Source organism: Platalea leucorodia, assembly GCF_965183815.1.
Source record: "Platalea leucorodia genome assembly, chromosome: 4".
NCBI classification, from domain to species: Eukaryota; Metazoa; Chordata; class Aves; order Pelecaniformes; family Threskiornithidae; genus Platalea; species Platalea leucorodia.
Window position 1 is genome coordinate 83,267,179 of NC_138826.1, and position 17,195 is coordinate 83,284,373.

General features: G+C 38.0%; 1 protein-coding gene across 1 annotated transcript in view; it reads right to left on the minus strand.

Moving 5' to 3' along the window:
• The window catches only part of ACSS3 (acyl-CoA synthetase short chain family member 3), a gene marked incomplete at its 5' end in the record, with an annotated part of 91,906 nt that overhangs the window by 56,923 nt on the left and 17,788 nt on the right, over nt 1-17,195 (minus strand). The window contains 5 exons of the mRNA XM_082308956.1: nt 8,312-8,407; nt 8,492-8,572; nt 10,947-11,087; nt 11,373-11,507; nt 16,662-16,850. Coding sequence (XP_082165082.1) covers nt 8,312-8,407; nt 8,492-8,572; nt 10,947-11,087; nt 11,373-11,507; nt 16,662-16,850 — 642 coding nt within the window. The remainder of the gene's footprint in view (nt 1-8,311; nt 8,408-8,491; nt 8,573-10,946; nt 11,088-11,372; nt 11,508-16,661; nt 16,851-17,195) is intronic.

Below are 17,195 nucleotides of genomic sequence, written 5' to 3' on the forward strand. Positions count from 1 at the left end.
CTTCATTGCAGTATTTATTTTAGTGATTCTTTGCTGCCAAATTCACACAACAATTTTAATGTGGCCCAGTGTATCAGTGGTCAAAAATAGCTATTATAAAACTATCAAAGTCTTTCCTTATCTCTGAGAAACTGCCATTTTCTCACACTGCTTTCTTCTTCTACTTAACTAGTGTGGTGGTGAGGAGTTAATCCCTTTGGAATGAAGAATCTAATTAACATCTATTAGGTGTTTAAACATTAAGTAGACTATAGTAATTTAATACTCAAGCTAATATGATATTTGATTCTATAAATTGCATTTCTGCTACCGGGTGAAGTTTTTGTTCCTTGTTATTCAGAATATCAGAGAAGTGAACCACAGTGGTCCCCAGCTTTAAAATTGTATTAATTTAGTGGGAAATCACTGGGGTTTTTCCAGATAAACTAGAAAATGGAACTCTTTTGTAACAGAATGAAACTTGGAAAGGAATAAAAACTATTTCTTACTATTTTTTTTTTACTATTTCATTTCTTTTTTTCTAGCATAAGTAATTTATAACTGGAGTTCTCTGTTTAATTATTTGTAGAGATCCTGAAGCCACTGAAGCCCCCTAAATTGCATACCAGCACTATATTGAGCATCTGGAGATGAAATAAAGATGGAGATGGGGTTTGAAAAGCATCCAACATTAGGTAAATTGTGCAAATTATAAAATCAGCCTAGAGAAGAACTCAATTATTTTCTTCTCCAAATTTCAGCTGAACTCACGCATTTAGTGTCAATACACTTCAAATAGGTATGTGTTCACTGCCTCCAAAATTTCTTGATTAAAAAGCAAAGGAACTTAAAAGATCTTATTATTCATAAAGTAGGATTCTAAAACACAAAAAAAAAAAATCAAAGCAATACGTTTTGACTAGTGGATAGAACAGTTGAATAAATCAACTGAAAACTGTGGATGATTAAATACACTTAGAAATATAAGAAACAGTCATGCACATCAGGGGGGAAAAAGATTACTATCTATATAGGTATACTTACATAGCATGTAGGCTTACCTTTATGAACACCCATCTGCATATGGGAATGCACATGTATGACACACGCTGACACTGCAAGGACAAGCTCTTAGCAGCATATGCTGAGATTACTCACACTCCTACACATACAAATAAGAATTCAGTCTACAAAGTCTTTAGTCAAAGCAGTTGACAGTTTAGTATTTCATGTACTGTAAAACCAGCAGTGATCCTAACTAGAGGACTATTATATACTGCAGAGTTAGTGATCCACATAACAGTTGACCTGAGAAGGCACAGCTCTGTGCTGTGCTTATCTATTTCTTAACTTTGCCCAGACGATCTATTCTGTGTGAGTAAATCCAAGTGAAGTAAGAAAGCAAAGATTTCTAGCTTGTGTGGAGACCATGTACCAGAAAATTGACCTCACATATTGATCCATACTATCTACCACAAAAAATGGCATCAGCTATAAGATCAGCAAAGAATAGATATTCTTTTCCTAGAGTCCACTTCTGCTTCATAAAACTTGAACATACTTATTAACTCTGATTACCTGTACAAATAATTTAGGTTGCTGGGAAAGTAGATTCAAGATTGAAGAACAGCACGTTAGTACTTAATTAAATATAGCTTACAGTGATGGCCACACATCCTTTTAAGGCTCCATTTCCACACAATAGAACAAGGACAAAATAAGTAACAGGGTTTTTTGCCTAAGGATACTGAATTTCCAAAGATTTCACATGGTCTTTACACACTATAAAAATGTAACAGCAAAGATTGTTACCACCTGACAGGAGAGGGACAAATGGAGTCTTGTGGGATTTAAGTGCAGCACACAGACTTTTCTTCCTCATCCTTTCACCTCAGGAAAAGGCAGGTGAAAAATGCACACTGAATACCGCTGTATGCAAAGCCATGCATACTTCAGTTAATTTTTCAGAGCCAAAGCTTGTTTCTGTTGTTCACAGTGGTCTCTTCTGCCACCACAACAATGCAGAAAAAATTGTCGACTGTTTCTCTGCTTCACAGCAAAAACGATCTTTTCATATGCAATAGCAAGAACATTGCAGTGATCTCTTTCTTTTGTAAGTAGTTAAGTGAGAGCCTACATGACTCAACTCAAGATATTAAAATCAATCCCCAAATTGTTTAGTGAACCTTTAGGAGTTCTCACAGATGTATCCATGCTTGCCCTACATAAACGAACAACACACAGGAAGAATCTGACAAGCATGACCTCTGGGATGAGCAAAAGGCATAGGAGTGCTGTAGAGTATGTACACATGTACCACAAGATATCACAAATCCACCTCTGCATCTGGAGTTATTTGCAAGTTCAAGTACACAAGTATATAGTGTTAGTTCTTCTGGACATTTTTACCCATCTCTAAAAATGTATGTACGTGAACATATGAACTACAATAAACTTACTCTACTCCCTTTTCCACATAAAGATATATTTAGATTCTAAGGAATCCTTTCTGCAAAAGAGTCTACCTCATGAGTTTAACATATTCTCTCACTTACCTGTTCCTCTTGAATTCTGCCTTTTTTTCTTTTCCTAGGATTTTGTCCTACTGCTTTTAAACAAACACCTTCCTCCTTTTTTTAAAAAACACTCGATTACTTTTAATTTGCAATGTCCTAGAAATAACCTAGCTTCCTAATGTCCTTCAGAACTTGTATGTTTACTAAGAACCAAGCGTCACTCCTGCAATCAGCAAGCTGTCACTTGTCATTGACTCAAAAGCTTTCAAAAGTTCCACAGTGAGCTGGTTTGTAAATTCACAGAAGCAAGTGGATTCCACCAGATTAGCACATTGGAAACTCTTCAAAAAAGAGCTAAGCCTAAGCAATACTCAAATGAATGGCTGATTTTTATTGCCATAGTTCCACTGTAGATATTCTCTGCATCATGTATTTCAGTAAAGTATTCATTGCAAGCTTTCATGCTGAACACTCAAAGTAAGCAAGTCAGTAAACTTTAGCTGGACAGGAGGTACACTGAGATTCAAATTAAGAATAACCATTTGTTTGGGTTTTCTCCAGCTGCTACAGTCATTGGCTGGGAGCATTAAGTCATGTGAGCTTCTTCATCTTAGCCATTTACGGGAAAAAACCCTTGTGCTTGTTGTTTTAACTTTGTGTACTTTAATATTTAATAAAAAATACTTGTTTTGCAAACCTGCTTTTCTGAGAGATTATTGAAAAATCAATCCAATGCCTAGGAGCTAAAAAACAAAGTTATTTGCCTCAGATCCTACAGATCACAAAATGGGGTGGAAGAAAAACATCCTGACAAAAGCTCCTTTTCTATTTCATAGAACAGCTTAACACACTACCCACAGTCTTTCCATGAACAGAAGAAAACGTTAACACTTTTAAAAGTTAACCACAAAGTTAAAAGTTAACCACAAAGACAAGAACACATTCCAAAACACATTTTTAAGACCTCAAGATTTGCTTTGCTTTTAAACATTGCATTTTGTTTCTTATTTTACATTTTTTTGTTACAAAAATGATAAACAACAGGATTTTGTACAAAGCAACAAATACAGGGGTCACCTGGGCACAGTCTGCTGTTCTATGAGAGATTATGAATCTTCTTCCTACTACATGCACTGGTAAAAATAAACTTAGTACCATGTGAAATAATAACATGAAGCACGAATGCAAGCACATATGGTGTCACAGACTTTGTTTACATAGCAAGTAGTGAGGTGAATTAGAGCAGATTAGTAGATCAAACCATTTAATGCCATTGCTCTTTACCTCTTCCATTAGACGTTATTCGAGGGTTTTTTTAGACTAGACTTAGCCTTGCTCACTGGATGAAAAACGAAGCTCAAAGTTTTCTGATGGAAAGCTATCCTACATATCTTTGCTCCCTTGACTGAATGGACTTCTCTTTTAGGACGTGTCATGCTGTCCCTTTCATCTGTTTCATGCAGATGACAGTTCACACATCAGCAGTAGGCTCCACCATAAAATTTCTATAAGCCCTATATTCCACATCTCTGGTCACAGAACCAAAACATATGCCAGTGCCTTATTGCCAAGAAGGGATAGGATCATTCATGATGTCATCAATGCCAATGAGCACCATGAGAGATGCTGCATACCCCTGCGCCCCACACCATAAAGCACACTCTGACAGTGATGCAGCACAGACCTCATTTAATTGTGCTTTTACTGAATACATAATGGAACAACAATCTACATTTGGTCACCTAGTAACAAGGGATAGGACGAGAGGAAACGGCCTCAAGCTGCACCAGGGGAAGTTTAGGTTGGATATTAGGAAAAACTTCTTCACTGAAAGGGTAGTCGGGCACTGGAACAGGCTGCCCAGGGAAGTGGTTGAGTCCCCATCCCTGGAGGTACTTAAAAGACGCGTAGACGTGGTGCTTGAGGGCATGGTTTAGTGGTGGACTTGGCAGTGATAGGTTAACGGTTGGACTCGATGATCTTAAGGGTCTTTTCCAACCTTAACGATTCTATGATTCTATGATGTGAAAGACACTGGGCAATGTGGGATAGACACTGCAAATGTTTCCAGTACCTTCCAAATTCAGGGCATCACTTTCAGTCTGAACCATCTGTGAAGACATCTTTGAGACCTTCCTTCAGACTGAAATACTGAGTACAGCTTCTACAGTACGTGTACGCTCAGTTCTCTGCTCTCTTTGTCACAGGCGGGGCATCCAGCAATGCATTTGTGTCAGGACTTTGTCTGCTCCTTCACTGAAGGCAGTCACCAACCCACTGAGCATTCACGAGCGCATGGAGTGGAGCGGGAGGAATATCACTGCACATCAATGTCTTTCAATTTGGCAAATATTATGCAATGATTAAAAAGGAACTGATTCCCAATATTTCTCTTTGTCCTTCGTTTTCCCCTCCACCACACCTGTGTGCTTCACACACTCCCTTACTGCATTTAATCAGTTTCTTTTGGGTAAACCTGATTAATCCAACTATGCCTTACTGCAGCCCGCAGTGCCCTTCCTTTTACAACCTTTCCCAAGTGTGACTGGGGGCAGAGGAAGAGATCGTATATTGCCAATAACCACTACCTTAAGCATTGCATTTCAAAGAAATGGAATCATCCTCAATGGTATTTGTTGTACAAGCAGCTGATTGCAGGGCAGGGACAGGATCTGACTCGTGGCCAGAAGTACCAGCACCACTACCACCACAAGGCAGGTCCTTCATACACTGCATTTGATACAGTGCACCTGGGATTTTGTGCAGAAGCCTAGGGGGGCTGTGTTACCAAGACATGCCATGTCCACAGCTTATGCAGTTGCCAGGACTGTGCCTGGCGCACAGGCAGAGCTGGGACAGGGCAACTGGTCTCTGATGGAGCTGGTTGCTCCACGGAGCTTCCCTCACAGCTCACGGCACCCAGGGAACCATCTCTCAAGGTGTAGCAGCTCTCACAGTCAATCCAGAGACTTACTCCACCTTTCCACAGCTCTGGGACCAGTGCCCTAATTCTACCAGCAACCTCCTAAACACAGTCCCATCCTCAGTACATGTACAGGAAAGGAGTATGCACCCTTACTCAGGTGGGCATCTGGACCACTGGCTTACAGTTCCCATTGCCTGCCGTGGCAGAGAGTGGGCCAAGGGGATGCTCCTGCACGTTGTTTTGCCGGGGTCCTCTGGAGGTTGCAGGCACGTAGACGTGTGCAGCAGTGTAGGCACGCTTTTCCCTGGACTTTTCTCCCAGACTGTTGGTCCTGGGACCAAGGGAGTGGATGTCCTCATGAGCAGTGGGCTTGGTGGAGTGCTCTCCCCTCCCCTGAAGATCTGTTCCAAGATCTCTGTGGTAGGGGCGCATGCACTGTGTCACCTCTGAAGCATGGTTTTGCCACCTCTTCAAGAAGATGGTCTTCGTCTATTTGAAGTGAATGCAGCACCACTTGTCAGTGCTCTCCCACTTGGCAGCAGGCTTGACATTAGCAACAGCGTGGTGCATCTGCTGGAGAAACTTTTGGGCCTTTCAGAGCATATGCTGTCAAGTTCCAGGTTGCCCCTAGCTCAATATTCTGGGAGGCCAAAGCAACAGCTGTCACTATGGCAAAATGTAGCAGTAGGAAAGGAGGAATAGTTTTAATCATGTTGTAAGAAAGATGTTGTTCATAATTGAGGAATAGCAAAAGAAATAGGGCTGGTGAAGAAGACAGAAGCTAAAGCTTGGAAGAAATAAAGGAGCAGCTGAAAGTCAGAACAAGCAGACATCTGGTGGGCATTAGAAAACATGAAGTCACATATAGCATTTGGGCCTTTTGCATAGCACAAGAAGTATGTCAGGATAAGGTGGGAGCTCTTGAAAGTTTTAAAGCTTTCTGTTGGCACATGTACTTTTCATTTGCTCTGGAGAACCTCACCGCAGTGCAGTCCCACTCATTGGATCCTACCCTTTTATCTCAAGTGGCAAAGCTTCTGTCTCAGCTTTCTATGTAAAGATGTCATTCATGTGTCTAAAACCACTCTGTGAACCAAATCAATAAGCAGGGATAATCAAAGGACTTATTTCAGAACTGCACTACTGCTGTGATTTGAAATATCATGTAGACGCACCCCAAATCACCATTGTCTTTCTGGACTTGAGGATTCTTGACCTGCTTCAAGAGGTGTCTTCTGCTTGTGAGAATGTCACTTATAAGTTTATAGAGTGAACTTTGAGCACTAAAGTATACTGCTAACTTCCAAAACAGGATGCACTAGTCAGTTCTGTAGTGTTTAATACAGCGGCATCTAAACAATTTTAAAGGCACCCTCACCTTACTACAATTGTTCATGCTTCTTCAGTATCCGCAGGATTCAGAAACATATTTACTCAAAATTCAGGCACAATGCCAGTACCAGCTACCCACCAACAGCAGTGTATAAGTTCATAACAGTGAAGCACATCTCAACCAATACCAACTTAACTGGTTCTGCAAACACCAAAGGATTGTTCTGATAATGCTTGTTCCTGAAAACAGTTAACAATCCATTTCTGTTCTAGTATGGTCATCTTCACTTGTATGGTGTATTAGCAGGAAGATGGAGAAAGTTTAATCATAATACACATTTCCTTATGCAGAACTTCTGCACTTATGGTCTGTAAACCAGTATGTTTCCACCATGTTATGCTGACTCCCCTGCTCCACAAACACCGGGTGCTCTAACAACTGCTATACTCACAATGTCATCAAAGCTTGTTTCATATGCTTTTTCATGCCCTCAGTATCAGTACATTCACTATACTTTTGTAGTTCTTGTATGCTCTGCCATGAGTTACCGTTAGATATCCTTTAATGGTTCACACATTTCTAATTACCACTATAAATAAACAGAGGTGATCAGCATGCCACAATGGCAGAGCTACAACAACTTCTGCCTCTAGGACCATTGAAAAAGACAGAACAACTACTAGGTGGGCTTTACTCTGCATAGCGTTGCAGAAGCTGGGATACATCCAGAATTCCTAATGTCAGGTGAATGCAGGCAACCAAGCCTCATCATGCTTAAGAGCTAACAATGTTGGTGCTTTTACATAAAATGTCTTTCACTATCACTGATGGATACTGGATTCACTTCGTGAAGAATAAAGAAGACGGTTCAAGCAACACTGTATCTTCTTGCCTAGCGATTAGAAAATCAACAATAACTTCTGAAAAAATAACAATATAAGGCAGTCTGATTGCTTTTTTGAGCATCAAAGTTAGTATGCAGCAGGCCACTCTAATTGGACTAATCGCCTCTCCACGCCACTGAGTTTCATACCCCAAGGAGAAGGACCAAGCCCTGAATGCCATCTGTGTCTTGGCTTCAGGTGCCTTGAGTGGTAGGAGGACGAAAGAAGAGACAAGTCTCCTTAAGAGTTCTGGCTTCAACCACAGAGCTCCCAATTGCCTCCAACTCAGATACAGTAAGAATTTGTCATCTCCAGACAGGCAAAACACACCATCCTCTCCTAGATCCATAATAAAGGTAGTCTAACGGCCTGTGGCTGAAGCCTCAGCAACACCGGTACACTCCACCATCTGCCACTTCTAGGTCTGTGGTTTTGGAGTTCCTTGCCCCACTATCACCAGTCACACAGATCAAGTAGACAAGTTTGAAGGATAGTGAAGTAAGTTTTCCTTACGGATTACTGTAATAAACGGAAGAGTATAAACACTGAAGATACGCACACAATTTAAATATATATGGCATGAAGAAAGGACAGGCATAAACAAGATCATCAGGATCATCAATGGGAGGAGATGCTGCCTTTTCAAGGGCTGGCTTTTTAGAATGGATCATACCTCATACAAAACTGTAGTATTCCCATGAAGGAGAGGTCCATAGCAAATGTAGGAATGACCAACAACCCAGCCTAAATCAGAAGCTGCCCACCACACCTAAAATGAAATAAAAACATAAATATAGTGGGGAGTTTTTAAGAGGAGTTCAAAAAAATTTACAAGACATTTAAACAGAATTACCTCACCAGGTTTGAGTCCATATACAGCTGACATTGTCCAGTTCAGCATAACTGCATAGCCACCTGTTGGTCTGATAACACCCTAAATGAGAAAATTTGACTATTTAAGATCATTTGAAGGATGCAATGATATTCCTGTCTACAACAAAATTTTGGGGGTTTTAGCAGTAATAGACTTAAAGTTGTTTAATTCCAATACTCCTGACTTAAGAACAGGATCCATTCCGACAAGTACATGCTTGTGCTAGCATTCCCTCTGAGGAAGTAATGTTGGAAAACAAACAAACATACAATAAAACAAACAAAAAACCCCAACCCAAGCCCTAGATGACAATAGTTTTCAGAAGGTAACTAACAAAGACTAGAATTCACTCGTTAAAATTGGATATACAAGTATTTAGTCAACATATGCTGACAAAAAATAAGAGATTGAGTATTTACCTCACTTAAACTGTGGCCATCTAAATGCTAGGCATATTTCAAGCTCATTGTCTAGTCTATCATCACAGGAAAAGAGGAGCACCTGTGGAGTAGCAATGTCTAAAATAACTGGGGTGAATTACTCCCTGAAATGTACCCCTTGTTCCGCACTCACTCTTTTTAAAGATGTCAGAAAATTAGCTTAAACCAGATGTCTATTTTTGAAAGGTTTAATATCTAGTCTGAAGTATACATACGAATGCAAAATGAAGAACACCTCAGTCTTACTCTAAAAGAGAGATTCCAAAATTAGAATGAGAGAGTAGCAATAGCAACGTACACTTTGGTAAGCCAAAAACCAGCTCTGGAACACTATTAGTAAGCAAAATTTTGAAATATTTTGTAATATTTGCATGTTTAATATACATTTCATCATCTTCTAGTACACTGTTTCTAGAAGAAAGAATTAAGTAAACTATGTCCTGATGTCCTGAACTAAAATTCAAGTGAGATTAATCTGACCAAACAAATGTCTACAGTGCAGACATTACAATGCAGCTATCTGTGTGCTAGGCACGGTACCTTCTCCTTATGTAGTTAATAGAATGAAATAGGCACTTTCAGGCCTCGTCCAAGAAAGGAGGGACTGCAGAGACATATTAACTGGTTAAAATGGAGACTGCGACAGCAGAGAATGGTTAACTAAAACTTCATGACTTTCAGAAAGCAGATTGCCTTTGTTAGTCTCAGCTTCTAACTTAGTCCCTGGCTCTGAGATTAACAAAAGTTTTGTTATGAAGGTCATAACCGAGTAAGTTTACTTGCATGACCATTTAAAAGCAAGTTTCTTAAATGAATAAAAAGGTTATTTTATTCATTAAGTTACTCATTGTAGCTTAGTGCTAGTTGACACTCTCCCTCTTATAAGGGTGATTCATTCAAGGTGTCTATATTTTTCTCTGGAGAGCCAACACAATGAAGTAAACTTCTGAGAACTTTTATCTCTGAGATACTATATTTTGAAACTAACAGTCGAGGAAAATACCTGTTGTACAGAAGATCTTATCTTGGACCTTTTGACAATGTAATTAAATGATTCAAGCTACATATGTTGCTTTAAAGTGCCCACATTCAAGGCAAAAGCAGAAGACATTTTTCTCAGCAAAACTGATGTTTGTTTTCCCTTACCTCTCCATAGATTCTGAACTTTATAGGCCACATCATTAAATAATTTTCTAGCAGTAGTCTAAGCACTGCCATATCCAGGGATGTGTGATACTGTCTCTGAATTTGTGGTAGTAAGACCATTGCCAGAAAATTATACTCAGCTTGTCTTCCATACTTTAAAAGAGAATTTTAAGTACCAAGAAAACACTCCGGAGTTTGCTTTTAAAATAAGATCTTTTAAAAACAGATCATTAAGACTAATTGACATTTGAAAGCAAACATTTTCAAAGAATGCTCTATGTCAGTTTTCACTTACTCAGTCTAAACTTTCATTTTCATGGGAATTATGTTCTCAAAACTGTTCAGTAACACAAGCCTTCAGAACATGCTTAATTCCATTTAATTTACAATGTTATTCATTACATCTATCTATGGGAAGATTAGCTAATATGTAAATAATGAATAAGCAAAGACTATTCAGCAATAAAGGCTATCACACAAGTGATATATTAACTAATCCTGTCATCAAGTGACTATACTATGCTTATATCAAACAGTTAAAACACAGAAGACGCTAATGGATAAAAGACATTCTGCTGACCTCAAAAGTTTATACTGTACAAACATCCTGAAGTAAATGCAGTTTATCTTTGTATTATTACTATTTAAACCAACGAACGTGATTTATTCCTAGACACTGACTTTAAAGTAGTGAAATGTAAATAAATGAGATTAAACCATCTATAGCAATGCTTATCATTTATAGCTGAGCACTGGCAAACATTTTCAACCTTTTTAATTAAATATTTTCTCAAGTGGAACTGCAAATAGGTTGGTCACAGACACTTAGACTACAGTTAGTCCTTTACCTTGGGCGAGCCTGTTGTTCCAGATGTATACAGAATATAAAGTGGATGGTCTGAGGGAACGGAGACACATTTATAACACTGTGCTTTTGCAAGCTCTTCTTCCCAGTCAAGATCACGACCCGGGGCAAGAGGAACATGGCCCTGCCCATTGGAAAACAGAAAAGCGTCGAAAGAAAAACAGATGGAATAAATGAAGTGGGTAAAAAAACATGTACTATTCAATATTCTGTACAGTACTATTCAATTTTATGTACAGTAATCTCTCTGCTGCATTAGTTCTATTCACTATTTAAACCTTATGAATATAAAGTTCCCCCATAAAATTCAAAAACAAACTACAAACAGATACACCAAAAATTTTCCTTGTAAATGAGAAAAGGCACACATTTGAAGGTTAACATAAAGGCACAACAACTGTACACCCACCAAATTAGGTCGCTTGTAAATGAGAACTTTATCAGGTTTGCTCTGTACCCTTGCCAGTGCTCCTTCTAGGAGGGCTATGTATTCCACTTTCCTTTTCGGTTCTACTCCAAAACTTGCTGTTACAATAAGTTTGGGCTACAATAAAGAAGTTAGATTGTTAATATATATTTGCTATATATTTTATATATGTAACCTAATAACATATTTTCCATGAAATTCTTTGATTAATGACACTCAATGTATAAAATCTATCTTCACATAATTAGAAACGAGGGTTTAGATCAGTTTTCTAAGGAAATCAAGCTTGTGTGACCTTGCTGTCCATGCATCTGTTTTTTTGTTCAGCAGCACACTAACAACTTCGGACATTCCTCACCATTTTCAACCAAATTTGAGCAAGAAATCAACAGTATTAAGTTCTTGTAAGTTGCACAAAAATTAACAGAGAGGAAAACCCATTTCCATCTTAGCCCCTCCATTAAGGAAAAGTGGTACGGTGATGTCAACAATTATGTGTCCCGTTTAGCCTGCTTTCTAATTATCTGCCTGCATGCAATGGCATAATTCAAAACTAGCTATATAGCACTTTGCTGGCTCTTTTCCAGCCTGCAATTAAATGGCACAGGAGGGAAGACAGGGGAAAGAGGAAAAAGGCGGCAACCAAGAGATGACGGGAAACTAGAAATACAGGAAGAGAATAAGCTAAAGTCATAAGGCACATGAGGGAAGTAAAGCTAGAGTCTTTCAAGTGATGGTTGCAGGATTCAGGATGCAAAACCACTGAAAATCAGATTTCCGTAGTTCGGGGTTTTTTTAGAATAATTTTTACTTCCAAATGTGGATTTAGCATCTTTGTCATTAAATTAACCTCAGATTTTAGGTAAGATTTCCTAAGTCAAGAAATCTTCATACAAGCTATTTTGACTTGGGTCCCAAGATCAGTATTTTTATTTCTTGTATTTCAGGAAATAAAAGGTAGCACTAAAGAAACTAGGTGTTAGAACACATTTTAATTGGAGAAGAATGAATCTTCAATCTCCTTGCTTTTGGAGTTGTAGAAGTATATTTATCTTATGCCCCTCAGTTTGATCAAACTAGTTCACTAATTGTATGCATTAGCAGAAATCTCATTAAGTAGGCACAAACCACAATGCCACAGTTAAGGCTGCATTAAACTCAGCACAGAAAGCACAGATTAAATTGTTTTCTTGTGCGATAATAAAATGTTTCCCGTCCAAATCTGCCATTCAGGGAAGTTTGCTAATTAGTTTGTATTCAAAAATAAAGATTTCAGATGAGCTTTAAAATTTCAGCATTTGTCATCTTTCTCTTTTGGGATGCACTGATTTTAACAGAAGATGACACAATACAATGCAGTTAAACTGAAAACTCATCTGGAGGCTACCCTGAAATTAGACTGTAATTAATGTAAGGTATTAACACAGTTCTATTCAATTGTTAAGATGAAAGACTGTTGTCAATACCAGGTTTACAGTTCTTTGTAAATAGTGCTGCCTCTGCTCATCAACTACTTTGTATGCAGTAAGGAAGTCTAAAAATAACCAACACTGAATTGGCTAAGGTGATGTATTTCCCAAGGGAGGGTTACTACTTGGAAGCATCATGGATCACTCTGTGCAAATCACAGCTCCATTAGTGGTTTTAACTGCTGTTTTCTAGTGTTTTACCTCTCTGCCTACGGACATTACTTTCCCTGCATCTCTGCTCCTATATTGCTTTTATACACCCATTTCCCACCTCTTCTGTGGCTCTATGTAGTCCTGCACAATAAGATTAGATACAAATATAAGAAGTTTGAAGGAAAACAAGGGAAGTTCAAATGTTTGCTGGTGAAGGAATGCCAGCAATAGTGAACTGTAGGAAAAAAAAAAAAAAACACACATGAAGAGGTAGAAATGAGATAAAGCAAGGCCCAATAGTACCAGACCAACAATTTTATTCTGTTGTAAAGACACCTCCTTCAAATTCTTCTATAGTCTCTAGTAGCATATAAGGCAAAGTTTAAAAAAAGCAACAAATACATTTTATTGGGCCAACTAATAAAGCTGCAAAAAGCCCAAACTGAAAACCGACTACCTTTGGGACACAAAATGTCAGGAGTGTCATGAAGAGGTTTACAGAGAGATCCAGCACTCAGGCCCTCACTATTCGACACACAAACCTCTTTTCTCTTTGTGCCACAGCCACGCATCTGATCACAAGCCTATGCTCAAACTCACTGCACTTTTGTTGTGCCTCCCTCCTCCTTAAAAAAAGTGACATGCATTTTAAAGAAATCCAGTGCTTATGTAGTCATTATATAGTTCTGCTGCACCTGCTGGTACTGCTCTGGCTTTGTGGTTAGATGATCCATGACAGATTGCCACGCACATTTAGTTCTGCCAGTTACTATACAGTGTTCTACAGAAAGAGACCTGAATCATACCATACAAGTAGTTAAAAAAAAAGCAACTTACTGCCTTCTAATCTACAATACATATTCCAGAAATAAATCAAGAGAAGACACGACAGGACTGCAACTATTATAAGGCAATTGTGCATCTTATGTATCAGCAGCTGAGCTTGCTGCCTAATCACTCAAAAGGTTGGATCATCTTATAATGAGAAGTAGGGGTAACCATTCATAGCCATACCTGTGCACAGGAACTAAGTCTTATTCAGAATACACCATTACAAAATATTAGCTCATTTTTTCAAGGAAACCTTATTAAAATCTCCAAATGTGTCAACTGTAAATAAGTGAGGAATACAGTATTTCTGGAATGGAAGATAGTAACAGATAGTTTTGAATAACTTGGGTGTCTCATACATTTTGTATTTCAAAGAACTGTTGTTCACTTGCAAATCATAATACTGATTTAGTGAAGCATTTTCAAAAATCACATGTCTGAAAAACTTGCATTTTATTTTGCAGGGTTTGGACTTAAAATCTAAAAAGCCCTCTGGAATTGCTATATAATTATTGAGATTCAAAAAACATGAGAAAATTTGGTTGTTGAAGGCATAGCAACTACCCTATCAAACAGGCATATAAGCACATTGTTCTTCAGTATCCTTCTTAGTTTTCCTAGTTTACTACAATAGTGTGCTTAAACAGATGTCATGTTAATTTCTCAAAATATAGTTAATGTCCTTCAAAAGTATCTATTGTTTCCATATTGCAAACTATATATTCCCAGATTCAGGTGAAAAGAAAGATGACAAGGAATGCCTGTTCTCACGCTCTGTATCACTTCATCACAATTCACCACAGAATGTCTGTAACTGGCAATACCTGACAAGAGTAAAAATTATCAGCTGCAGGACTTTGCGGCATTCCCAGACCTATTTAAAATTCAAGATAAATTAAGGTAAGCTGGTAAAGTATATGTACCTTTTCATAGTCACCAGAAAGTGCTTGTTATTTCTTTCACTTAGATCTTCTAATAAAATGTGAAGTTTGACCTTTCTTTCACAAGAGCATCTCACAGCCAGCTTTCCACTCCACATCTTTAACTCCTTCTAATGAATCTTATCGACATTAGGTCCTGTACTGCAGTATCTAAACCAATTCACATAAAAGCCTAACAGAAAGGTTAGGGTTTTTTGAGACTGCTTCAATTAACTTCTGAGTTCAGCAGAATACCATCTATTGCAGTTACTTATATACATATCTTAAAGATAATCTCAGTAGTGTGCAACTCACTTATCAAGAAAGCATTACAGTATTGCAAAATTGGGGCATGTTTTGAAATTTAGATTGAGGATGTGCCTCTCCTCTTTACTTACACTTTCATTACACATCAGATGGACCAAAAATCATCCAAAATATTTAGATGTGCCGTTTAAAGAAAAAAGAAAAAGGCAATGTAAATTAGGATTTAAACCATGGCCTGCAGCTAGTAATTCTATAGCTAACCCTGCAAAAGACTTGCTGTGTGACCTTGGGTAAATCACTTAAACTTTCTCTGTTTTCTTTTTAATGCACGAAGCAAGGATTATGGTTACTGTGCTGTCTCCCTTTGCTCCTCAGAGAAAGTCCATTGGGATTAATTAGTTAATATTTGCAAAATACTCTAAAAGTAAACATGCTAGATGATTCATATTGTAGCAACTTCCATTTTAAAAGTCTATTGGTTTTTCTTCTACATTATTTTTCCCTAATCAAAAGCTTCTATGAGTCAAAAATAATTTTTACAGCTCGTTGAAATAGTGAGGGAGCAGGAAGAAAGACAGGGAAAACTATGGAGCTGTTGTTAGTCTTCCCACAAACCATTTCAACTGTTTTACTAACTTCCACTTTGTTAAAACATCAAGAGGGAGGAGGAGGAATACATTCACCTTTCTATTTACAAATATTCATAAAATTCAAGCCTTGGGGATCTGAAAAGCACTTCTGTACACAAAAATCTAAGTAAAAGTTCCAGAAATGCTGTGGACTTTACCCTGCATAATGTTTTGGCTTATACACCTAACCAACGTGATTCAGTGATAGATGGCTACCACAGACGGTCTGAATGATCCAGGTGACTGATCAAGATGACAAAGACTTTTGTCCTGTTCACTGGTAGAAAACAAGAACAGAAACTTCCAGTACAAACATTGTTAGCTGGTTTGAAACTAAAGCATACACAAGCTACTAATATGCACGTATAAGCTACTAAGTAGGTTATTAAAGTACTATTTGCATTTTCACTTACAAAGACTTACATAATGCTTCATAAACAAGTTCTACTTGTGCTGAATGTGGAAGCCTTTACAGCATTCACCTCTATTAATTATGTTCTCTGCAGAGTCACTTACTTAAGACAACTGGTTCCCTAGCTGCCTTGATTCATGTACAAATTAGATGAAGTAGCTATATAGCTGAAAAATGTACTACCTATTATGTATAAACATGAAGTAAACCAATGAAGTCATTTAAGGTTGGCAGCATTTTCCTCATACACTTGAGGAAAACGCTGAGTGAAAAGCCAATTTTAAGGTGATGCTTTGTAGACAAAGATTGACAAATGGGAGAAGAAAGTATGCTCTAAACAGACAGCAGTGTATTAAACCTATGCTTTTTTAAAAGAGGTCAGAATTTGTACCTCAATGTCTGCTATAAAATTATCACTCTCAGCACAGATGTAGTACTTTGTTCAAATTTCAGTGTCAGGTATTATAAACAAATTGAGTCTGCGTGCAACACAAAGACAAATGTTATCTTCTCTGGAAAAAAAGGGGGCTTGACATTGATTTATATGAATAACTAATGCAATGGTGTTTGTTGTTCCAAATACGTATTACCTTTGCATGGTCAATACGAACAGAAAGCTCTTTAGATGCAAATCCACCAAAAATCAGGCTATGGATGGCTCCTATTCTTGCACAAGCCAGCATACAGTACACTGTTTGTGGAATCATGGGCATGTAGATGACCACACGATCTCCTTTCTTCACACCATGTCTGACCATGACATCAGCTAACTTGGAGACCTGTACTGACAAAATATTCACAACATATTAAAGGTTTTTCCAGATCTGCTGTTGCCCCATAAAAAGCAACTTTCACACAATCAACAGACACAGTACATTAAAGAGACAAGCCAATATGATACAGAAAGTAGCTGAATGATGCAATCCAGGTTCAATAAATGTAGGACAATTTTCTTTTTGCAAAAAACACTGTAATACATCTCTTTTTCTTTTTTTTAAATGAGAATGGACTGAAGCTAATTATTTTACACATTAGAGCAAAAAATCAATAGCTATGTTTTGCAAAATTTTAAATGACACTCTAATCATTCTTTCTTTTATCCAGATAACTGCTTATATTTCTCA